The sequence below is a fragment of the Hemiscyllium ocellatum genome, chromosome 14 (assembly GCF_020745735.1).
Source record: "Hemiscyllium ocellatum isolate sHemOce1 chromosome 14, sHemOce1.pat.X.cur, whole genome shotgun sequence".
Lineage (NCBI taxonomy): Eukaryota > Metazoa > Chordata > Chondrichthyes > Orectolobiformes > Hemiscylliidae > Hemiscyllium > Hemiscyllium ocellatum.
The window spans coordinates 18,939,771-18,964,220 of record NC_083414.1 but is presented as its reverse complement, the minus strand read 5'-3'; the positions used below and the strand labels follow the sequence as shown (position 1 = coordinate 18,964,220).

Below are 24,450 nucleotides of genomic sequence, written 5' to 3'. Positions count from 1 at the left end.
GATTGAATGGCGGAGCAGATTCGATGGGCTGAATGGCCTAATTTCTGCTCCTGTGTCTAATGGCCTTATGATCACATTGCTGCATTGGCACCAATTTAGTGTAGTGAATGTAAGTATCCCATTTTTTTTTTCCTTATCAACCTATTCAGAGATGTTGTTACACACCTCTGGAGCAGGTGGGACTTGAACTGAGGTCTCCTAGTCCGGTGTATGGATGTTGACTTACCTTTAAAGAGATGTGGGCCTGATTTAAGAGAGACTAGGAGGTTAAATGAGTCCTGCTACAATGGTTTTGTCAGTGACATTCATTGCATTAAGGATATTAAATTGAACCTAACAAACTGGATTATAAGCCAGCACTATTTGAAATTGTTATAATGAGTAGGTACGATGTCTGCTGCATTCAGATTGCTAGAGTAATAGAAAGCAAGACAGGGCTTGTGGTGTTGCTCCTTCGAGGCTGATGGTGGTTCTGCTGGAGGAGAGGGAGTGAATGTGTGAATAGCAACGTGAAGAGACTGGCTCAGACAGTCATTAGCCCAGCTTGACAAGGGCGGTTCTGATATAGACATCCCTACAATGTGATTCACTTTTCTTCAGCAGTAGAACAAAAGAGCCATTCCTTACAATTGCTCTGCTTCAGCTTCCTTCCCGAGCTTTTATCTAATCCAGATCTCTTGGCATCTTTCTGCCTTGTGGATGCTTGTCTGAATTGCTGACCAGACTCCCCAATAAATTAGTTAATGGAGCAGGGGAGCCTTTTTGCTTTGTCTTGTCGTGCACAGCGGCGGACAGAGCTTTATCTAATTACCTGGCTTATGGCAGTATTTAGTTCCTGTTCCACTGTCAGCTGTGGAAGCAGAGAGTTGGCAACTTGAGTGCCTTTGGTGACCTGTCTCTCACCTGGGATCATTTTCTTGGCTCACAAGTCAACAATGAATGAGGAATGCTTCACTGCAGCATTAAGCAACCCATTAGACCCAGCGTAAGTAAATATTTCCAGAAAGTATAAAGAGAAAAGGAATGGACCAAAGGAATTGGCATTAGATCAAAGGAGCAGATGGAAAAAGGACAGGGCTGTTTTCTTTTAACTAAAAGGATAAGAGAGAGTTTACGTTAGGAATTTTAAAAATGGTGAATGGTTGAATGTTTGCTTAAACTGTTGCCCATTTATTTATTTATTTACACGTGCAGTGTGCGGATGCAATTTGGCCCCAGCTCAGGGTAGATAGTAAAACCATGTAATTAAAGCAGCCCAAGGTTTCCATGTTCTGACAGCCTCCTGTAATTGTTAGCACTGCCGACAGCTGAGTATATCTCCTAGTAGATGGGATTTGGCCTGAAATCAGCAAGGCTCTTAATTTGGTAAGTGCAGAAATGCACAAAGTAGTTGGCACACTTTAACATATGCTCAACAGCACTGTTGTAATTGATGCCTGTAGTGATCAAAAATTGTTTATTCAATAGAGGTGGACCTGACACTCTGGAAATTGTATGATAAAACTACCAACAGCATCATGCATCTGTACCTCATTGTAGGAAGCGATGGATTGTGAAACTCTCTTTACAAGCCATGGTGCTGGTGTTGGACTGGACGGGGACAAAGTCAGAAGTCAGATGCCGAGTTATAGTCACACAGGTTTATTTGCTATCACAAGTTTTGAGAGCACTGTCCTTCATCGGGTCATGAAGGAGCAGCACTCCGAAAGCTTGTGGTTTCAAATAAACCTGATGGACTGTCGTGTGGCACCTGACACTTTATAAGTCAACAGCGTGCTCTTAAAAGTTGCTGTAAAGCAATTTACGTTTAACTTTTTGACTTGTTATTTTACTTTTTGGTTCAGCCATAAATAATCCGTGTTTTTTTTTTGTCCTCTTTTTCTCTCCCCGCCTTCTGGTCTTGCCATAGGACACTCTTAATGCATACCCGTGTGGTTATGACCACACTCCCAGCCCAATGGCCAGCCGCATTCCGATAGAGGCCGCTCTGGTACTGAAGGTTGTGCAGGGACACCTGGTGGCAGTGGCAGTGACTGTGGAAATGGAGCACACCATCGTCTTCTTGGGAGATGCCAAGGGCCGGTTGCACAAGGTAAGAGTAGGAGCGTTGTCTCAGGTCAGATGAATCCATCTGGCAGGCGAGAAAGATTTGGCCATCTTATTTTGTGCCATCACAAAGAAATCTAAAGCTTTTTAGCTTGGAGGTGCGGCTGTTGGCTGGAACGGCTATCTCTTTGTGTAAAAAAGAAAATAGTCGCTTTTTTGTAATTGTACTTTTCAATGTCCACAGCACCATCCCCAAAATCCTCCACTGCTGATGAGAAATACGCTGACGTTCATTCACTATTCTAGGTGAAAATTTCCCACAACCCTCAGTTCTGCCTATTAGACTGCAGCTGGGGAGGAACACTAGTGAAAATGATCCCTCCTTGGTTTAACTATGGACGCAATCCCGTCCTGCTTTGTCTTTACAGGGCTCACTGAACCCTGACTGATTTTTAGCTGGTGTTTTAGGTCATAAAGCTGCCTCTCTATTTAGGACAGAGTATATCAAACTCATCCTAGGCCAGAAAAGTGGCTCAATTCAACTCAAATAAGGGTTGAAATTATGCAAGCATTGGCAACAATATTCCAAATCTTCTGTGATACAGTGGTGACACTAGAGGACAGGAGAATTGCAAATGCTTTATCTTATTCCAAAAAGACCTTGGAAAGTACATTCCAGTCAGTTGAACTTGGTTGTGCAAAAGCTTTCAGAAATAATGATCTGGGACAAAGTGAATCAGATTTGGCCTCGCTGAGGAAGGCCAGCAGACACCAGTTCTAATATCAACTACTTTAGGGATAGTTTCCTCGAGCAATATATCATGGAGCCAAACAGGAAGCATGATATTTTGGTTCTGGTAATGAGGCAGGTTTAACACATGATCTCTGAGTAAAAGATCCCCCCCCCACCCCACAAAGAAGTAGTGGTCATAACGTGATCGAACTTAACATTCAGTTCGGGAGTGAGAAATTTGGGACAGAAACAACTGTGTTTAACTTAAGTCAAAGGAATGATAATGAAATGAGGAGATTAGATCACTTACAGTGTGGAAACAGGCCCTTCGGCCCAACAAGTCCGACCCGCCGAAGCGCAACCCACCCAGACCCATTCCCCTACATTTTACCCCTTCACGTAACACTACGGGCAATTTAGCATGGCCAATTCACCTAACCTGCACATTTTTGGACTGTGGGAGGAAACAGGAGCACATGGAGCAAACCCACGCAGACACGGGGAGAATATGCAAACTCTACACAGTCAGTCGCCTGAGGCGGGAATTGAACCCGGGTCTCTGGCGCTGTGAGGCAACAGTGCTAACCACTGTGCCACCGTGCTCAAGTGGATAGATTAGCAGGATGTCAGAAAGCAAGCAGTCGCAATTAAGGAATCATGATTTGGAGGTGCCGATGTTGGACTGGGATGTACAAAGTTTAAAAAATCACACAACACCAGGTTATAGTCCAACAGGTTTATTTGGAAGCACTAGCTTTCGGAGTGCTGCTCCTTCAGGTGGTTGTGGAGTGTAGGATCATAAGACACAGAATTAATAGCAAAAGTTTACAGTGTGATGTAACTGAAATTATATATTGAAAAAGACCTGGATTGTTTATTAACTTATGACTCTTAGTAAGGAGGAAAGATTCTAAGAGAGGGATAAACTAAACATGGCTAAGTGAGGAAGTTAAGGCAAGTGTTAAATTGAAAGGAAAGCATGGAAGGAGGCTAGAGTTAGTGATAGCCCTGAAGACAGGGATAAATTCAGAACTCGGCAAAGAAGGACTAAAAAGATAATGGGAAATAAACTACCAGGGCAGACCAGCAAGGGATAGAAAAACTAACAGTAAGAGCTTCTTTAAATATATAAAAAAGAAGAAGAGGTCAAAGTGAACCTGGGCTCCTTAGGAAATGAATCTGGAGAGAACAAGGGGGAGCAAAGAAATGGCAGAGGAATTAAACAAATATTTTACATCAGTCATTATGGTTGAAGATACTTCAAACATCCCATTCAAATTAAAGAATATGGTGGAGGAATTACGTACCATCACCAGCATTAAAGAATTGATATTAGCCAAACTAATGAGGCTAAAAACAATCAAGTCCCCTGGTCCTAATGGCTTACATCCTAGGATCCTAAGAGGGGTAGCTATAGAAATGGTGGATGCAATTGGTTGGAATTTTCCAAATGTCATTGGATTCTGGTTAAGTATCAAAGATTTGGAAAACTGCTAATGTGACGCTCCTATACAAGAAGGGAGGAAGGCAAAAAGAGGGTAACTATAGGCTGGTTAGTCTGACATCTATTATTGGAAAAGTGCTTGAATCAACTGTTAAGGGAGTAGAAGCATAATTATTGAAAAATCATAATCTAATAAAACAGAGTCAGTATGGCTTCATGAAAGTGAAATTTTGTCTGACTAATTTAGTAGAGTTTTTGAAGAGGTTTCACTCAGAATGGATAAAAGGGAGCCAGTAAATGTGTTGTATTTGGCCTTCCAGAAGGCATCTGACAAGGTATCTCACAAAAGATTAAGTCATAAGATAAGAACCTACAGTGTTGGAGGTTAGACTATTAGCAGACTAACAGACTGCCAATGGCTAATGGGCAGGAAACAGTGAGTGGGAATAAGGGGCTCTTTTTCAGGCTGGTGACCTGGGACGAGCAGAATTCTACAGAGATCAGTTCTGGAACACTAACCGTTTATAATATGTATCAGTGATTTCAAGGAAGGAAGCGAATGTACTGTAGCCAGATTTGCAAACACCACAAATATAGGTGGAAAGGCGGGTTGTGCGAGGGACACCAACAGGGTACAGAGAGACCTAGATAGATTAAATAAGTGGACAAAATCTTAGTAAATGAAGTATAATGTGGGAAAATGGGAAGGTAGAACAAAACAAGAGTATTATTTAAATGGAGAACAAACTGCTGAAAATTGCAGTGCAAAGGGACCTTCAGATATTTGTACATGAAAGTCAGGAACTCCTTTACACAGAGAGCTGTGTGGGAAGGCAGAGTCCTGTGCGTACTTAAGGCTGAGTTGGATAGAATCGTGATCAGTAGAGGCATCCAGGGTTATGTGGAGAGGACAGTGCTGGCAGTTTATTCTTCAAGTGCCCATTCAGTTGCATTGGAAATAAGTTTCAAGAGAACACAGGCAGGTAGAAAATGAATGCAGATAGGTATGAAAGTGACTCATCCTGGTAGGGACTTGCAGGAGGGCAATGTAAAATAAAAGTCATGATTGTGTGAGTGGTGCATGAGCAGAGGCACCAGGAAATGTATGTGCACAATGATTAAAGATGGCAGAGCAGTTTGAGAAAGTGGTTAATATTGCATACCAGATTCTGAGACTTAAAGTCAAGGCATGGAATACAAATGCAAGTGTGTCCTGGTGAACTTATAATAAACATTGGTTTGGCTTCAACCGGATTATTGTCCTCTGTTCTGGATACCACACTTAAGGAAGGAAGTGAAAGTATTGGAGGAGGTGAGGAACAGTTTCAGAAGAATGGTGTGCTGGATGACGGACGTTCAATTGAGTTGTTGGGTTTGAGAACTGGAGATCTCCTACTTCAGGAATGGAAGGTTATGGGGAGATTTGATGAAGAATTCCCAAAAACATGAGGAACCTGGAGATAGGTGGGGTGAAACTGTTCTAACTGGCAAAAGGGTCAGAAACCAGAGAACCTTAAGGTGAAAGGCAAAGGAATGAAAAGCAAGGGAAGGAGAAATGCAATGTGCCTTAATATTGCTAGGGGTGATTTGCAATCAAATTTTATCCAGTCATGTTGATTTGAAGTGCCCTGCGATTGCATTGATGTTGTCGTATAATCATAGAAACTAGTAGGCCATTTGGCCCTTTGATTCTACTGTACCATTCTATATGATCGTGGCTGACCCTCTATCTCCGTGCTTTGTAAATGCAAGGTGCTGTTTTGTAAAATTCACATGGATGTATTTTAGATAACTCTAAATGGGTCACAGCTAATGACAGTATTAGTAAAGCTAGATCAGCTCTGTGATCTCTGTAATCTGAGCCAAAGCTGATGGATTTTCCGTGGTATATTTTACATGAGTCACAATTGGAGAAAATGCTTAGAACAGTGTAGACATCATGAAACAAAAATAGAAATTGCTGGAAAACTCAGCAGGTCTGTCAGCATCTGTGGAGAGAGATGAGTGTTAATGTTTTGGGTCTAGTGACCCGTCACAATTGGACCTGAAATATTTCTCTCCACAGACTTGTTGAGCTTTTCCAGCAATTTCTGTTCCTTATTTTCAGCATCCACAGTTCTTTCAGCTTTTTGTTCAAGACATCATAGGGTCATAGAGATGTACAGCATGGAAACAGACCCTTCGATGCCAACCAAATATCCCATCCCAAGCTAGTCCCACCTGCCAGTACCTGGTCCATATCCCTCCAAGACCCTCCTATTCATATGCCTATCCTGATGCCTTTTAAATGTTGCAATTGTACCAGCTTCCACCACTTCCTCTGGCAGCTCATTCCATACACATATGATTTTGGTAAGGATTGTAGGGAAGGTGTGAGCAGGAGTGTCATGTGTTTCTGGATTGTTTGTAGATTTTCTGGGAGTCTGTGATAGTTCTCCTTACCATGGTTGGGTTAGCAGAATTGTTTGGCACATTGCATCTGGAAAGTAACGGAATCACTCCATACAGCTTGCTTTGTGATCTTGCTGCTGCTTCACAGGGAGGGTGGCACAGCGGCTCAGTGGTTAGCATTGCTGTCTCACAGCACCAGGGACCCTGGTTCGATTCCAGCCTCGGGCAATTGTGTGGAGTTTGCAGATTCTCCTTATGCCTGTGTGAGTGTCCACCGGATTCTCTGGTTTCCTTTGGGTACTTTTCTCACAGTCCAAAGATATGCAGGTTAGGTGGATTGACCATGCTGAATTGTCCATAGTATCCAGGAATGTGCAGATTAGGTGGATTGGTCATGGGAAATGCAGGGATAGGATAGCAGGGTGTTTCTGGGTGCGCTGCTGTTCAGAGGGGCGGTGTCATTAGATAGGTGCTTACTGCAGGGATTCTGTGATTCTATGTGCTTATAGGAGATTGCAGATGACCAGTTGTCTTGGACAGATTAAACAGTTTGCAGAATGTCACCCCTCTGTCAGTGTCTTAGATTTACTGTTGAAGATAACTAGCCTGAAGCAACCTTCAGCTTTGACTGTCCTGTTGTAGGGTAGACTGTTCAGGTTGATTTGAAATTTGTGGCCCTTCCCCATAGCTCAAACGAGCTGTTTGTTGAGATGGATTTGGTCATTCTTTCTCAGCTATATCTGCTGAAGAACTGTCCATCAATATCAAACTAGAAGACCTGTTTTAGAAGGAGGTTTGATGGGGAAGATGGTGTGGAATTAAATGGCTTACAGTCAACCTTAATGTTTCCAATTAGTCGATAACACACTCTAAGAAAATGTTCAATGAATAGTCTCTCAGATAGCTTGGGTGCTGAAGGCGGGTTATAATTAAATCATGCAAACCAGAAAGTTTCTGTTCAATGCCTCTTTGTGCTGAGTTCAACTAATCTCTGCCTTGATGGTGTCAGGATCACTACGTGTGGTTTTTAACACATCCTGCACTGTAGCTCAGGATTCAACCAGCTGCTAGATTCCCTCCAGATCTTTCATTATTTTGAAGTGGTAGTATATGGCCATTCCATTACCAGCACTGGATGAAAATTCCTGGCCTCCCCATCGAATGTCACTGTGCCAACCTCCATACACACAGCTCATCGCCACCTTCTCAAGATGTCATCCCATTTCCCCCTCAGACAAAGCAAAACACTCAGGTACAGTATGGTTTTGCCTCCCTCATCTTTATTCCGGGCCCAGGAGGGAGAGGGAATGATCACCCACATGCACAGAGACATGAGTTCACAGTCTTCTCTGGAACAGCAGTTTCTCAATGAATTCTATAGTCATTTTACAGGGAGGAGCATCCAGATAAGGCAACGTACATATTAATATTGTAACTGTTACAATCAGCGAGCATCAATAGTAAATTTTAAGCTATCTGCTGTTAGACAGTGAATAACTGACTTCACATAATGAATACTTTTCACCTTGTTAACTGATATTACATACTGGATGCTACCTCATCTTGTTGAATGGCTCTATATAATGATTGCTTTTCCACCTTGTTAACCCATTACCCTTGCCTCCAGCACCCCATTGTTAACTGTAAGTTCTTATCTGATCTGAGTCATGCTCAGCTGAACCTCTTGTTTCACAAAACTCAGAACTTAACTCTTTTCCCTACCTGCTTATACCCTATACACATTCTCAGTGGGGCAATTAGAGATGGGCCACAAATGATGACCTCATCAGCAATGTTCACATTCCATGAATAAATACTTTTAAAAAATGGTAAAATCAATCTAGGTCTTTGCCTCTGATATTTTGATCAGTATGGACCAGTTTGGGCCAAAGGGTCTGTCACTGTGCTATGGGACTCTATGACTCTGTGAGTAGCTATTAACAATTGCCAGAGAGACTGTGTGTGTCCGGTCGTGACTGGTTTGAGGTTGTCTGAAGCCCCTTTTACACCCATACACTGTAACAGTTTGACCAACATCAGTCCTCGGTTGTTAGGATGGAATTCTAGAGGGAGTGGTAAAAATAAACTTAAAAATGGAAACAACATATGCATCACGCAGCTGCAGTTAGTTTACCCTTTGATAGAAGAGGGTCCAATTCCCATTCATTCTTTCAGCCTTCCTAAACTTCAAAAACCTCCTTCATTCTCCCTCACCAAAGGTCATCATAAACAGAGTGCAGTATGGCAGTTAACTCGTGGATAATGTCTAACTGCTGATGCCTGTTGTGCATGAAAATGGAAGGTTGTTTCTTATCTTTTGTGTGTGTGTTGAGATTCACTTCAATGAGTGAAACAACTTGTTTTCTTAGGTTTTTGTGAAGCCCCCTGGAGAGGCAGAGCAATATGCGACAGTCACAATCCAGCCCAACGCAGCAGTCAACAGCGACCTAGTATTTGACCGTGAGCAGAAACATCTTTACGTCACAACTCAGCTAAAGGTACGTCTCTGGAAATGAAGGCAAGTGGATATTTCACGCAGTTTGATACCAAGGGCACGGGTTCCTAATCCTCCATCCAATGACTATGGAGCCATTGGTGCTGGCTGTGTCAGCAGAATGGGAAGAGATGTTTAAAACATGGTATTTTACTCTGAATCACATAAGATGAGCTAAAATGTTTCAAGGATTTACCTGATGATGAAAGTGAGGAGGGAGACAATGATTGAGGAGTGTTTCAGGCTTAGGTAATATCACATAGATCAAACATACAGGAAGTGAATTGATAAGAGGATAGGAGATGAACAGTGAATTGCATTGATTTTACTCCCACTCAGATGAAGTGGAATACAAGTGGAACAGTGCCTGTACTTAAAATATTCACAAGTTTACACATGATATCTAACGTAAGGGGTGGCACAGTGGCTCAGTGGTTAGCACTGCTGCCTCTTAGCGCTAGAGGCCTGGGTTCGATTCCACCTTTGGGCAATTGTCTGTGTGGAGTTTGCACATTCTCACTGTGTATACATTGCTTTCCTTCTGGTGCTCCGGTTTCCTGGTATGCAGATTAGGTGGATTGGCCATGCTAAATTGTCCATAGTGTTCAGGGATGAGCAAGCTGGGTGGATTAGCTATGGGAAATGCAGAGTTATAGGATAGAGTAGGGGATGGGTCTGGGTGAAATGCTCTTCAGTGTGGACTCGATGGGCCAAATTGCCTGTGATCATCCTGTACAGAAATGCAGAACCATAGGCTTCTGAGAAACAATGCATTGTAGCAGGCAAGCTTCTGTTTGAGTCCATTGTGCTTAGGTTTGTGAAGTTTTAGTGTTCTACTCTGGTGTGGTAACAGCACTGGTAGCTCAACGTGGGTGAAGGCTTTCCGTCAAACAAATTAATACTTTCCTTTTGATGAGCTTGAATTTCATTTCAGATTTTAGGTGATGTCCTCAACATGGCTTAGTTTATACAGCTGCAAGTAGAGAAGGGAACCACCTCTTATTTGCAGTGTCAACATTGTCAATGTCAGGACTGAGAGAAAGAGAGAATCATTGGCTGTAACAGATGGTGTTATTCAGCAATGCTGGGGCAGAAAATATGGATATGAATTCCAGAAAGTCAAGTTGTTTGAGGGTTTTTTAAATTCACGGGCATCGCTGGCTGACCAGAATTTGCTGCCCATTCCTGAGAAGGCGATGGTGAGTTGCCTTTTTGAACTGCTGTAGTCAGTTTTCTGTGGTCGACCTGCAATGTTGTGGTGGAGGAAGTTCCAGGATTTTGACTCAGCGAAGCTAAAGGAACGAAGATATATTTCAGAGTCAATGTGCATCAGATTGGTTAGTGGCTTGGAGGGGATCTTGCAGGGTGGTGATGTTTCCATGTATCTGCTGCCCTTGTCCTTCTAGATTCTAGTGACCATGGATTTTTTAGACTAGATTAGATACAGTTTGCAAAAAGGCCCTTCGGCCAACAAGTCCACACCGACCGTCCGAAGAGCAATCCACCCAGACCTATTCCCCTACATTTACCCCTTCACCTGACACTACGGGCAAGTTAGCATGGCCAATTCACCTAACCTGCACATCTTTGGACTGCGGGAGGAAACTGGAGCACCCGGAGGAAACCCACGCAAACACTGGGAGAATGTGCAAACTCCACACAGACAGTTGCCCGAGCCTCTGGTGTTGTGAGGCAGCAATGCTAACCACCGTGCCGCCCATTAATTTGGAAGGTGCTGTCTAAGGAGCTTTGGTGAATTTGTGCAGTGCATCTTGTAGATGGTACACACTGCTGCTACTGAGTGGAAGGAGTGGATGCTTGTGGATGTGGTGCTGTTTTATCCTGGGTGGTGTGAAGCCTCTTGATTGTTGGAGCTACACCACTCCAGGCAAGTGAGGAGTATTCCGTCACACTCCTGACCTGCGCCTCGTCTATGATGGACAGGTTTTGGGGAGTCACGAGATGATTTACTTGCTGCAGTATTCCTAGCCTTTGACCTTCTCTTGCATCAATGCATTTCCACATGGGCTTCTTTAGTTACTGTTGGTCAGTTGTGGGAGAGGGAGGTGCAGCCAATGACCCTATCTGAGAAGATCATGCCTGCCTATGTGAGCTACTGTCTTCCTTTCCCCCTCAAAGACCGAAGTTAAATTGAGGGAAATTCTTTATGATAACATATGGAAAAGAGTTTGGAGTCACTGTTTATCAATTCTCATTTAAGGTGTTGAAGCTTCCAGTGAGTGAGTGTTTTGCGTACACTGACTGTCAGTCCTGTCTAGTAGCGAGGGATCCATACTGTGGCTGGTGCATACTTCAGGGCAGGTAAGTCACAAAAACAGTGGCCCGATCATCCCGTCTCTCAGACTCTGTCACCTTCACTACACAACCGTGGGGTTTGAAGGTTTAGCTGGTAGCCCTGAATTTGCAGAGTTGCTCATTTCAAGCCTGACACTGGCTGATAGACACAGACCAACAAAATGAGGTCACCGTCCTGGAAATGGTAAGGCTCCCTGCCACTAATTGTAACAATATATAATCATAAATGTTTAGCACAAGACTTTACTTTGCAATGATGCTGACATTAGCTGGCAATGAAACCTCCCCTTTGCCCCACTCCCATCTATACTTCCCACTGCCTCGGGGAAGAAACCAACATAATCAAAGACCCCTCCCGCCCTGGTTATACTTTCTTCCACTCTCTTCCATCAGGCAGAAGATATAAAAGTTTGTATACATGTCCAACAGATTCAAGAACAGCTTCTTCCTTACTGTTACCGCACTTTTGAATGGACCTCTTTTATGTTAATGTTGGTCCCTCTCTGCATCATCTTGTCAGCTTTAACACTGTATCCTGCACTCTAGTCTGTTACCCTGATCTGCTTGCTTACTATGATTTGCCTGTAAAGCACATAAGGCAACATTTTGTCACGTGTACTGAAGTAATAAATCAACTCCAGTAATCCCTGCTTCTCTAACTGAGAGTTGCAGTGACACATCCTAGCCTTGCCCTTGGTGAAACATTGCAGTTTTGGATCTAACTTTCACTTTGTCTTGGAGCACTTGCTTCTGCTGTTCCCACTTGTCATAAAAATGATATGGAGAGGAATGTTTCTTGTAAAATTCCACAAGTCGCTAATGTTGCCAAACAGGTGGCCATGTGAGGAATATGAGAGACCCCTTTAGCACTGTGATTTCATGAGTTAAGTGCATTGGTCAGGGAGTGGAAAATGGATTTTAATTAAAATAAATGTCATGGCAAATGCAAAACCCTTTGCACAGGTGAATGTTGGGAGCATTAGCAAAACTGGGAATGCATTTTAATGTTATAATTCATCATTCACTGAAAATATCCAATTAATACAAATCTTCAAGCATTGGGATATAGGTTGAGATTGCATGACAATAAATTAAAGCTTTTTTTAAAGTCATTTTTTATATAGTAATGGTACCATGTTTGGAATTGTGTGCAGTTTATGATGCTTTATGATTCAAAGGGGTCTGGTAAATCACTAAGTCATCAGATTTAAGAGTCCAAATTGCAGGTGTTGTCTAAGAGTCATAGAGACAGTCAGCACAGAAACAGACTCCAACTTGTCCATGCTGACCAGATATCCTAAAATTAATCTAGTCCCATTTGCCAGCACCTGGCCCATATCCTTCTAAATCTTTCCTATTCATTTACCATCCAGGTGCCTTTTAAATGCTGCCATTGTACCAGCTTCTACACTTCCTCTGGCAGCTCACTCCTTACACGCACCACCCTCTGAGTGAAAAGGTTGCTCCTTAGGTCCCTTTTCAATCTTTCCCCTCTCACCTTAAACCTATGCACTCTACTTTTGGACTCCCCCAACCCGGGGAAAATACCTTGTCTATTTACCATGTTCACCTTGTTTAGTTATCCATGCCCCTCATGATTTTATAAACTTCTAAAAGGTCAATCTTTTTGTTTACAATGGCAAATCAGAAGGAATGAGACTCAATATTTTAAAATATTGAGAAGAACAAGCGAAGATGTGAACAGTTTATTCAAACTGGCCTGTGAACATAGAGACAGAGGACAGGAACCAAAAAAAACCTGAATGAAACTTCTGTGCGATTTGGAGATCAGAATGATTTCTAATCCCCTGTGAAATAAAAGGTGGGATTAAATTTTAGCAAAACAAAGCTCAGTTAGCTTTTATCGATAAGAAGTTGATAACTATAGAAAGACCTTTGGAATGTCGTATGTTTCACAAAGTATCGATGATCTATGATGGCTCTTGCAATTGAACATATGTCACGGCAAAGGAAGCAACTGGTTGAAGGATGATGCAACATGCGATAGGCAAGAGGACATTTTATGAATTCCAACAGTGAAGCTTCAGACGCCAGAGATGTATGTCAGAAATTCAGGATTATACCCCATTATTTGGACTCCTTCCCTCCAATAAGTGCTCCCAGTAGGAAAAGGACAGATTTATAAAATTAACCCAATAGTACATAAATTCTTTAATTTACCTGGGAGAACAGACAGACTTTTTTTTAAACGTGTTCTGGATGAGTTCAGTGAAGATGATGAAATAGTTAAGTCTGGAATGTGGCCAGTGGGTCAAATACATGACTTCTAGCTTCTCTTGCAGAACTCTCTGCTCTGTTATCCACCAAGTGAATTCTTCTCATGGTCACTTCGATCACTGCCTTGAACGGCAAGGTTGGAATTCTGCGAGATCCAATTCTAGAAATGGGATGGTTAGTAAGCTGCAGCAGTATGGAATTTACCTTTGGAGCCCTTGAATATGTTGATGTGCTATTTTGAGTACTGGGTTAGAAGCTGAAAGATTCAGCAATAATTCACTGAGCTGTGTTGGATCTTACCAATTACTTCACAAACTTGAATAAATTCGTTCGTTTGAAGAGAACTTTACACTCCTCACTGCTGATGCTTGAGCAACTTGTTGGCTCAAGTTGAATGTACTGCCTGGTGTTGATACAGCCTTCCTTTCTGCCAATAGGTGCTGTCGGAGGTCAGAGTGCGAAAGGGCAGAGGAGGGTGTTCAGTGGCTCTGGAGCTATGAGGAAGGCCAACAGTGTCTGAGTGTGCAGACTCTGATCCCAGCTAATATCAGCAGACAGGAGCAAAAACAGGTGAGTGTGAGTGTGGATGGGAATGTCAAGATACAGTCAATAGCAGAACTTGTTGAGCATCCATCTGGTCAAGTTCCTTGATAAGGGGAGAATGAGAACAAGAATAGAATTAGGCATATTGCCTACTGAGTCTGTTCGAAGTCTCCTCAGCACACGGTCCTGAAAAAATTTAGACGTCATAACTTCTGAGGAAAAAGGTGTAGGTCTGTCACTTGTTTGTCAATTGTCCATTGGCCCCAGGCCCTAATTCCCCATGTGGACAGTCTGCTTAACCACATTTCACTGTTAAATAGCAAAATGGGGTCACGAGATACGTGGAACATAGGATCTTTAATAATAGGGACCTTAACAAAGTTATGGACTATCTTCAGTTAATTCCAGGTTAGTATACATCTGGCCCATCACTCATCGCTATAAATATAATTTTGTAAGGGCCCAACCATCTCTAATTTTTACTTAATGGCATTGGGCAGAAGAAGTTGAGACTATTGACATCATCCATCATCATCCTGCTCTAGAACCTTGATTTTTGGAAATGTTAAGGCTGCTTTCCAAAGCCCATACCACACTCCTTGAATAAGGAGTTATTTCACTTCCCAGTTAACTACTTCAGCCTAGTCAACTTTGTCTGTGTCAGCTCATGTAGTAAGCATTTCTCCATCACCAATGAAGCTTCAGGCAAGCTTACCATTTAAGGTATGGTCGTCTTCATCTTTGTTGTCATATCTTGGTTTTGCATGTCCTCCACATTACGTTAGTCAAATATTAATTCTAAAAATGTGGTTTCCCCATTTCCCTCCCATTCTGCAATTGTTTCTGTTTGGAAACAAACCTGACAGTAAACCAACGATCAGCTTCTGTATTCTTCCACATTGCTAATCAGTAAAACTCCTGCACTCTGTGATATGTTTTGAACTCATTGAAATAACTCAATAGGGGCTGGTAATCCTGTCACCAAGTCACCCTTTATTTACACATGCATACGCCTTGTCACTGCTCCAGCTTCCTCAGAGTCGAGAGTGTGGTGCTGGAAAAGCACAGCAGCTTGGACAGCATCTGAGGAGCAGGAAAATCGACATTTCAGGCAAAAGCCCTTAGTCAGCTTCCTCAGAGCCATCTCTCAAAGTGAACAGAACCTCTGACACTCCTGTTTATATCTATCAGCCAGGGCTCGCTGATTGGACTAGGTTATGCTTAATGGAGTTTAGAAGGATGAGGGGGGGATCTAATTGAATCATACAGAATACTGTATGAATTCTGTATGAATAAGCTGGACAGCGTAGATGTTGGGAAGATGTTTGCATTGGTAGGAGAGACGAGGACCAACATGCACAGCCTTAGAGTAAAGGGAAGACCTTTTAGAATGGAGATAAGGGGAAACGTCTTGATCCAGAGAGTGGTGGATCTATGGAATTTGTTGCCACAGAAGGCTGTGGAGGCCAGATCATTGAGTATATTTAAGACTGAGATAGATAGGTTTCTCAATGCCATTTTCCCTGTAACCCTTCATACTCAAAAACCTATCAGCCATGATTGAATGGCAGAGCAAACTTAATGGGCTGAATGGCCTAATTTCTGTCCCTATGACTTCTGGTCTTAGCAGCCGCAATCAGGGAACTCATATTCTATGAGGTCGAACTGGCTGACCTCGTTCCACTCAGGATGCTCTATGTTATGAAGATAACAAATATCAACATGTTGCTGAGCAGTGATTGCCATCCAAATCGTGACCTCGAGGGATGTTCTCCACTATTCAAGTAATTTTTCTGCCTTGTCCCTAGGTATTTGTGAATGTCGCTGACTTGCCCGTTCTTGCCGAGGGTGAGTCTTACACCTGTCTGTTCGATGATTACTCCAGCCCTGCAGTCATTACGGAGAGAGGTGTGGTGTGTTGGACCCCCAACGTCCAGCAACTTCCACCCACAAAACCAGGAACAGGTATGTGTCAGGTGATAGGGATCTGATTATCAATAATTGTACTTTGATTTTGGTATTACCTGTTGTAAGATTGCAGTGGGACTGTGCCAGCATTCTCTGCTTGAGCTTTCGTGTGATTAGTGTCCAAGTTAGAGTGATTAATGGTGCATTGATTGATGGGCATCTGAATGAGCGAAATACTGTAAGAGATATTTGTCCAGACTTTTACAACTGAGATTTGTGAAACTTTTTGAGGAAGTTCACATGCTCTTGTTCCAGAGACAGACAGACTGCGTGCGTGCGTGCGCACGCACACACACACACACGCACACACACACACACACACACACACACACACACAGTTATTAGAGTGGTTAATTGATGGTGCCTGTGAGAGACACACTTTTATACAAGCTGTACTTGGAGGGAAGATGAAGGATTGTGGATGTTACTGGTTCTTACACAGATACTCCAACAGGCTTACCTTTTATAGGATGGTGCGGTATTAGCATTGGCGTCAGTTAGAGCAGACTCATCCACAGACAGCACTCCTCTGGTTACATTTCATGAACAGCTCCAGAAAATGAACTAATACTGGGGTTTAGGGAAAGGTAATTAATTCCCACCAAATAGCCAGGCACTGCTAAAATGTTTGGTTGATTTTTAAATGATTGTCGTTCCTTGAAGGAAAGAAAGATTTACAATTCTGTTGTGCTTTCATGATTTGAAGACCTCCCAACGTGCTATAAAGTCATGACAGCAGCTGATTTGGGCATGACCAACTCTGCCAGGAAACCATGTGTAAATCACCAGATCATCCGCTCGGGTGATTAAAGATTGGCCACAATTCCAGTCATATTCTTCCTGTCTTGTACAGTGCCTTGAGATTTGTATGGCCAGCTCAGAGGGCAGTGGATAAATTTAACAATGCAGCACTCTGATGCTATATTGAAAAGTCAGTGTAAATGCTGTGCTCAATTTTTAAAATTGTGTTTTCTCCCTCTGTCTACCACATCCACCAACGTAAAACTTTGTCTTTCTAGACCTGTCTGTCTCTTTGTCTGTCTGCCTACCCTCTTCCTCGCCCTCCCCTTCCTCCTCCCCACCTCCTCTCCTCCTCCCCACCTCCCCTCCTCCTCCCCACCTCCCCTCCTCCTCCCCACCTCCCCACCTCCTCTCCTCCTCCCCACCTCCCCTCCTCCTCCCCACCTCCCCTCCTCCTCCCCACCTCCCCTCCTCCTCCCCACCTCCCCACCTCCTCTCCTCCTCCCCACCTCCTCTCCTCCTCCCCACCTCCCCACCTCCCCTCCTCCTCCCCACCTCCCCTCCTCCTCCCCACCTCCCCTCCTCCTCCCCTCCTCCTCTCCTCCTCCCCACCTCCTCTCCTCCTTCCCCCGTCCTCCTCCTTTCCCCCTACCCCCCCCATTCCTCTCTCTCTCTCTCTCTCTCTCTCTCTCTCTCTCTCTCTCTCTCTCGCTCTCGCTCTCTCTTGCTCTCTCGCTCTCTCTCTCTCTCGCTCTCTCTTCCCCCTTCTATCTCTCTCCCTCTCTTTGTCTCCCTGTGTTTCTGGAGTCTAACATGTTGCCACTAGATAATCGTCGTCTTTCCTGGATGCTGGCTTCCTGCGGGTGGCATTAGTTGAGTTTATCACTCTTTCCCTTGGTTACTAATGAATGTGGCCTGTGGGAAGAAAGTTCTGATCTCTGCTGTAATCTCCTTTACAGATCATGTGACTGTCAGATTAAAAGTAATGTTCTTTAACATCATACTGACAGCAGAGCGATTCACCTTCTATGACTGTGCTGCAGTCCAGCAGCTCTCCAGAAATTTTCCGTAAGTGTTTTCACTGCTTTTTTTCAAGCAAAAGAAAATCAAGATGACAAACAAGAATCCAATATAAAAAGGGAAATCTGAAAACTGGATAAACTCCTTCCAGTTTTGAAGTAGACACATAAAGGACTTGAAACATTAACTGTTTCTCTCTTCACAAGCTATTGGACTGCTGAGTTATAGTCATAGAGATGTACAGCATGGAAACAAACCCTTCGGTCCAACCCGTCAATGCCAACCAGATATCCCAACCCAATCTAGTCCCACCTGCCAGCACCCGGTCCATATCCCTCCAAACCCTTCCTATTCAGATACCCATCCAAATGCCTCTTAAATGTTGTAATTGTACCAGCCTCCACCATATCCTCTGACAGCTCATTCCATACACGTACCACACTCTGCGTGAAAAAGTTGCCCCGTACGTCTCTTTTATATCTTTCCCCTCTCACCCTAAACCTATGCCCTCTAGTTCTGGACTCCCCACCCCAGGGAAAAGACTTTGCCTATTTACCCTATCCATGCCCCTCATAATTTTGTAAACCTCTATAAGGTCACCCCTCAGCCTCTGACGTTCCAGGGAAAACAGCCCCAGCCTGTTCAGCCTCTCCCTGTAGATCAAATCCTCCAACCCAGGCAACATCCTTGTAAATCTTTTCTGAACCCTTTCAAGTTTCACAACATCTTTCCGATAGGAAGGAAACCACAATTGCATGCAAAATTCCAACAGTGGACTAACCGATGTCCTGTACAGCCGCAACATGACCTCCCAACTGCTGTACTCAATACTCTGACCAATAAAGGAAAGCATACCAAATACCTTCTTCACTATCCTATCTACCTGCGACTCCACTTTCAAGGAGCTATGAACTTGCACTCCAAGGTCTCTTTGTTCAGCAACACTTGCTAGGACCCCACCATTAAGTGTGTAAGTCCTGCTAAGATTTGCTTTTCCAAAATGCAGCACCTCACATTTATCTGAATTAAACTCCATCTGCCACTTCTCAGCCCATTGGCCCATCTGGTCCAGATCCTGTTGTAATCTGAGGTAACTCTCATCGCTGTCCAGTACACCTCCAATTTTGGTGTCATCTTCCTCCAGAACGTTTTCTGTCTCTTTTTTTTTCCCCCCATATTTCCAGCATCTGCAATGTTTTCCTTTTAAAAGTAAATCCAATGTTGATTCAGTGTTTGGTTCTGTTGGGTCAATTCCATTGCCATGGTACCAATAAATTCATCTTGATTTCATTCCTTTGTTATTTTTTCCAAAGATGTAATTATTCATAAAATGTGTGAAAGTACATTCGATAACAGTTCCACATAACATACAATACGGATTGGTTTCTTTTAAGACAATGCCTGATGTGCCTCAGTACACTTGCCTGTAGAGGTTATATTTGTAAAGTATGTTTATATTTAATGTCAGATATTCTCTGGTGCACAAAGCATTATTGCTGATGTTACCAAACCTCTTGAAGAGTGGCACAATTATGGAGCTCATCCCCAGTGACTCAGTCTACAGCCAACCCTCTTTTCTGTTTTTCATTCCAAAACAAAAACAGAAATTGCTGGAGAAACTCTGCACATCTGGTGTCATCTGTGGAGAGAAAGCAGTCAACCTTTTTGGATCCCTTCTTCAGAACTAGAAGATCGGGGGTGGAAGGGAAGGAAAAGATAAGTGGAGATAGCTCTGAGTGAAGGACACCCCTGCACTTCCTCCCATGGCTTCGCCTTGTCATCTCCTTTAGCCCATTATCCTGCCAAAATACCTCTAGTCATCGACTTTTTCCCTCGTTAGTGGCAGCCAGGCTACCTGGGCTACCCAGGTCTTAAGCTTTGGAATTTTTTCCCTAAATCTCTCTGCCTACTTTTCCTCTATTATAATACAGCCAGGGTTTGAGTTAAAAGTAGAGGCTGGATGTGCTTCGACTTCTTTCACTGGAGCGTAGGATGTTGAGGTGTGACCTTAAAGAGGGTTATCAAATCATAAAGTGTGTAGATAAGGTGAATGGCAGGTGCCTTTCTCCTAGGGTGGGGGGAATTTCAAGACTAGGGGACATGTTTTTATGGTGAGAGGAGAAAGATTTAAAAAAGGCAGGAGGGGTAACTTTGTTTAAACAGAGAGTGGTTTTTGTGTGGAATGAACTTCGAGGAAGTGGTGGATGCAGGTGCAGTTACAATGTTTAAAAGACACTTGGGTAAGAATAAGAAATGAAGAAGTAGTGTTTGGAGGGGTATGGGCCAAGTGCAAGCAGGTGGGACTAGTTTAGATTGGGATAATGATTGGCAAGGACTGGTTGGACTGAAGGATCTGTTTCTGTGCTGTATGGTTCTATGACCTGGATTGAGCTTTTTATTGTCTGATGTATCTGAGGCCTAGAGCATCTCATCTGAGACCTGTGGTGTACTGGGGCCAGTTTGTGTGGCTCAATGAAATACCCCTGCTCCTACTTTTGATGGTCTTATGATCCAATAACTACTCAAGTGGCATGGTGTCAGATTCTGCTATATCGTTCTCCTATGGAGCACATCGGGAAGCTTTACTGCAATAGCAATGCTTTATAGCGTTCAGTTATTAATCAAACTGCTGTGAAATTCTAGCATTTTCCATTTTGTAAATCCACAGGGTGAGCTTAGAGACCAAAGCAAACCAGCCGTCAAGAAATTCTTAAATGTTGGTTTGATATTTAAAGGATGCAGAGATCTCGCGTTTGTTTTCCGAACAGTCAGAAGCATTTGAAATTTTCAGATGTATTTTTCATTACTTCCATCCAGTGGTAGCTGTGCAGTGATTCTCAGCAGGATGAAAGCCCCGGTTTCTCAGAGTCTCCCTGCCACCAACACTGACTATGTTTCTCTTTCTCTTCCTGCTGCCTGTCTAGGTGTCGTGGATGTGTGAGCAGTCAATGGGGTTGTAATTGGTGCGTGCTTCAGCATCACTGCACCCACAACACCACCTGTGAGGATGAGGTGATCATTTTTAATGAGAATGTAAGTGTCGAGTTGGTAAGGATTGGTCACTCTTCCGGGTTCAAGAGGGAAAAATCACCACGTGTTCCAACTCAGTCACCCATCGGTGACCTCCTACTCGAAATTTGTGTGCCTACTTGATGATGACAGAGTAGTGTTTTTCTATCAAGATTAGAGTGGTGCTGAAAAAGCACAGCAGGTCTGGCAGCATCCGAGAAGCAGGAAAATCGGCATTTCGGGCAAAAGCCCTCCTTCTTGATGAAGGCCTTTTGCCCGAAATGTCGATTTTCCTGCTTCTCGGATGCTGCCGGGCCTGCTGTGCTTTTCCAGCACTACTCTAATCTTGACTCTAATCTCCAGCATCTGCAGTACCCACTTTCGCTTCATATTTGTCTGTAATGACCAATGATAGTGGAATACTCCCAGTTGAAGTTCATTCATGGATGATCATTTGGAGGCATCACCAAGGAATTAAAGCATCACCAGTGGAGGGCAAGAGAGAGAATGTGCAGATAAAAGGTAATTTGAATCTAGGACTTAAGAGCAGTGTGCTGCAGTGAAAGTTGCTGATTGTCTCCTGCAATTTTGTTTCATGTCTTCGTGCACGTTTCCCCAGTGTCGGGGAATAGCATGGAGGTTTTGGAAGTATTAACAGGCTGATTATCAACCTGGTGAACCACTCCATGAATCCTGCTTCTGGGGTAACATGCTCTGCACTGGGACTTGAACCTGGAGCTGCTGGCTCTGAAGCAGGAATACTACCAACAGAGCTGGGCCACCACCTCCCAGTGCTCAGTTCTCGGCATGACACGACAGAATGGATCTGTTACCCTGAATGTTAAGTTGAGGACCAGGCTTGTTTTCTTCTGAAGTTTAGAAGGTTATGGGGTGTTCTCATTGTGGGATGTAATGTGATTCCAATAGGAGGCCAATGCATGGACACAACCTTAAAGCCAGATGTAGGTCAGTCTTCCTCATGCATCGGAAGCTAGAACCCATTTCCCTGTTGAGGCTGAAGCAATTGAAAATCTTGAAATTCATGTTTGATAGATTTCTGTTATATAATTGAACAGCAGAACAAATTCAGGGCATTGAATTAATCCCTGCTCTTGTTTTGTTTGAGTGAATTAAACTTTGGGCTTCATGAGGTGGTTAATAGCTGTAGTCCATGACGGATCACAGGCCTGTCTGTCGTAACAGGATAGGACTGTCCTGAGGAGCACCCCTTCACATCAGCCATAGGCGAGGGTGAGAAGCCAAGTCCCTGCTCCAACTCAGCCAGACAAAGCATCAAAACCATACTCTTGACATTAGTCTGAACCATTAGTCTGAACCATTAGTCTGAGCCATCAAGCCAACTGAGCTAACATTGTAAATGGACGTTTTGATTTAAATTTAGATTAGATTAGATTTCCTATAGTGTGGAAGCAGGCCATTTGGCTCAACAAGTCCACACTGACCCTCCGAAGAATAATCCACCCAGACCCATTTCCCTTTGACTAATACATCCAATGCTATGGGCAATTTAGCATGGCCGATTGACCTGGCCTGTACATCTTTGGACTGTAGGAGGAAACCGGAGCACCCGGAGGAAACCCGCACAGACACAGGGCGAATGTGCAAATTCCACACAGACAGTCACCCGAGGTTGGAATCAAACCCAGGTCCCTGGTGTTGTGAGGCAGCAGTACTAACCACTGAGCCACTGTGCCGCCCCATTTGGCCGTTGGATATTTGAGAACTGTTTGTAGATTGATGCAGAAAATGTGGAGCTAGAAACCTGTTGGTGTGTCTCCATGACTGTGCTGCTGAAGACCTGGAGTTGAAAACCCCAGGGATCTGGTGATTAGCAGGCCCCTCCTTATCCTCCCTCTGCTGTGTGTGTGTGTGTGTGTGTGTGTGTGTGTGTGTGTATGTATGTATATGTACGACAGGTGCCTCTTGTTTAAAGAGTTCTGTGGTGCTCATATTCCGTGGTGTCTGCTTTCTGACCTGGTGGCAGGATGCCAGTTGGTGTTTCTGGGTGGTCGTGTTGAATGACCCGGCAACGTGGGGGCTCATCCATCAACAGGTGACAGACGAAGGTTAATGAGCAGTGTGAGGATGATGGGTTTCCTGCTATCCATCGAGCAGAATGCTGACTGGAGTTAATTGTATAAAACAAGAACAGAAACTGTGCTGGAGTTTGTAACTGTAACTATCTTCAAAGTGCACACCCCACCCCTTTCAAAGTCTTGAAAGGCTCTTGCTGTTAGTGGGTTTGTAAACACTCTACAATGATGTACTTGCAGCGTACTGATGCTTTTACTATTTCTGTAGCATTACTGTGTGGAACATCAAAGGTACATTAGCGCTCCAGATGTCTGATTGAGCAGTTCAGATAGTGCAGCTTAATTCCTAAACAGCTCTCAGCCCAACAGTTTGGACTTTTTTGCGGTAATTTGAATGCCATGGCCCTCTAGGAGTTTTCAAGTATATTGAAAGAACTCATTTGGCAAGCATTTCACTCCTTTATTTTTGAACACAGAGCATCCTAGTAGAATGAAGTATTGCCAATGTTTGGATACAATATCAGAACAAAAATAAGGTACCACAGTTCATCTCAATGACCACGCTCCTTCAAAAGAACAAAAACACAACGTTAAGTCTTCCACAGACATTAACTGGTGTCTCAGAAGGTAGCAGGATCAGACATAAATTTTCAATGGGTAAAATTGAAGCATTCGTAAAGAATGCAGCTTGCGATAGTGGACCACAAGGGGGTTTTGGGAAGGTATAAAGGAGGCTGTAAAGGGAAAATTGAGAATAAGTTGATACATGGAAGGTTTTCATTAGCAGGGAAAGAACACGTGAAATTCTTGTGGTAATTTACCTCCTTTCCTCCAAGTTTGATGTTAGAATGCACTCATTTACCTCATAGGCAATTCTTTCCTGCAAAGCTGCATCTCAAAAAGCAAATCAATCACTTTCTTGGGTGAACTGCTCTCATGTTAAATACACCTGGTCTTGAATTTATGAGCTATTCTCTATATTAAAGGAACTGTTCGCCAACACGAGGACCACCAGGGCAGAGTTCCTTGAAGCCCAATGACTCTCTGAATAGGGTCAGTTAAAAGTTAATTTTGCTTTCAAGAGTCACTCAGAAAGGAAATGACATCACCTTGCACACCTCTCCCCAGTGTTTCTAGGAAACTATGAAGTGCCCATGCTTAACCATCCATGCCAATGTAGAGTGTAGCACTACTCACTCGCTATCTTTCTAAATTCAAAGTACTTTTTCAAATTATAATTTGTAAAACTGCTGGAAAATGTGGCTGATAAACATTTCAGCTTCAACCGCCTTAGTTAGGCCTGAACCAAAGCGTACAGTTCCTTTAAAGAGATTTTGCAAAGAATGGCCTCGCTGCAATAATTCAATGTGATTTTGAGAAAAAATACATTTCTGTTTTAAAATTGATTCCAAATCAAAAATAATGAATTATTTTCTGTCTCTTGCTGTCCTCC

The 24,450-nt window shown here is 43.3% G+C and overlaps 1 protein-coding gene across 4 annotated transcripts in view; it reads left to right on the top strand.

Annotated features, from left to right (window-relative positions):
* Positions 1-24,450, top strand: part of plxnb1b (plexin b1b) — a 255,026-nt gene that overhangs the window by 156,407 nt on the left and 74,169 nt on the right. For all 4 annotated transcript variants that reach the window (XM_060835442.1, XM_060835445.1, XM_060835441.1 and 1 more), the window contains exons 4-10: positions 1,910-2,092; positions 8,984-9,112; positions 11,330-11,430; positions 14,100-14,232; positions 16,014-16,170; positions 17,874-17,982; positions 20,859-20,967. In XM_060835442.1, coding sequence (XP_060691425.1) covers positions 1,910-2,092; positions 8,984-9,112; positions 11,330-11,430; positions 14,100-14,232; positions 16,014-16,170; positions 17,874-17,982; positions 20,859-20,967 — 921 coding nt within the window. The remainder of the gene's footprint in view (positions 1-1,909; positions 2,093-8,983; positions 9,113-11,329; positions 11,431-14,099; positions 14,233-16,013; positions 16,171-17,873; positions 17,983-20,858; positions 20,968-24,450) is intronic.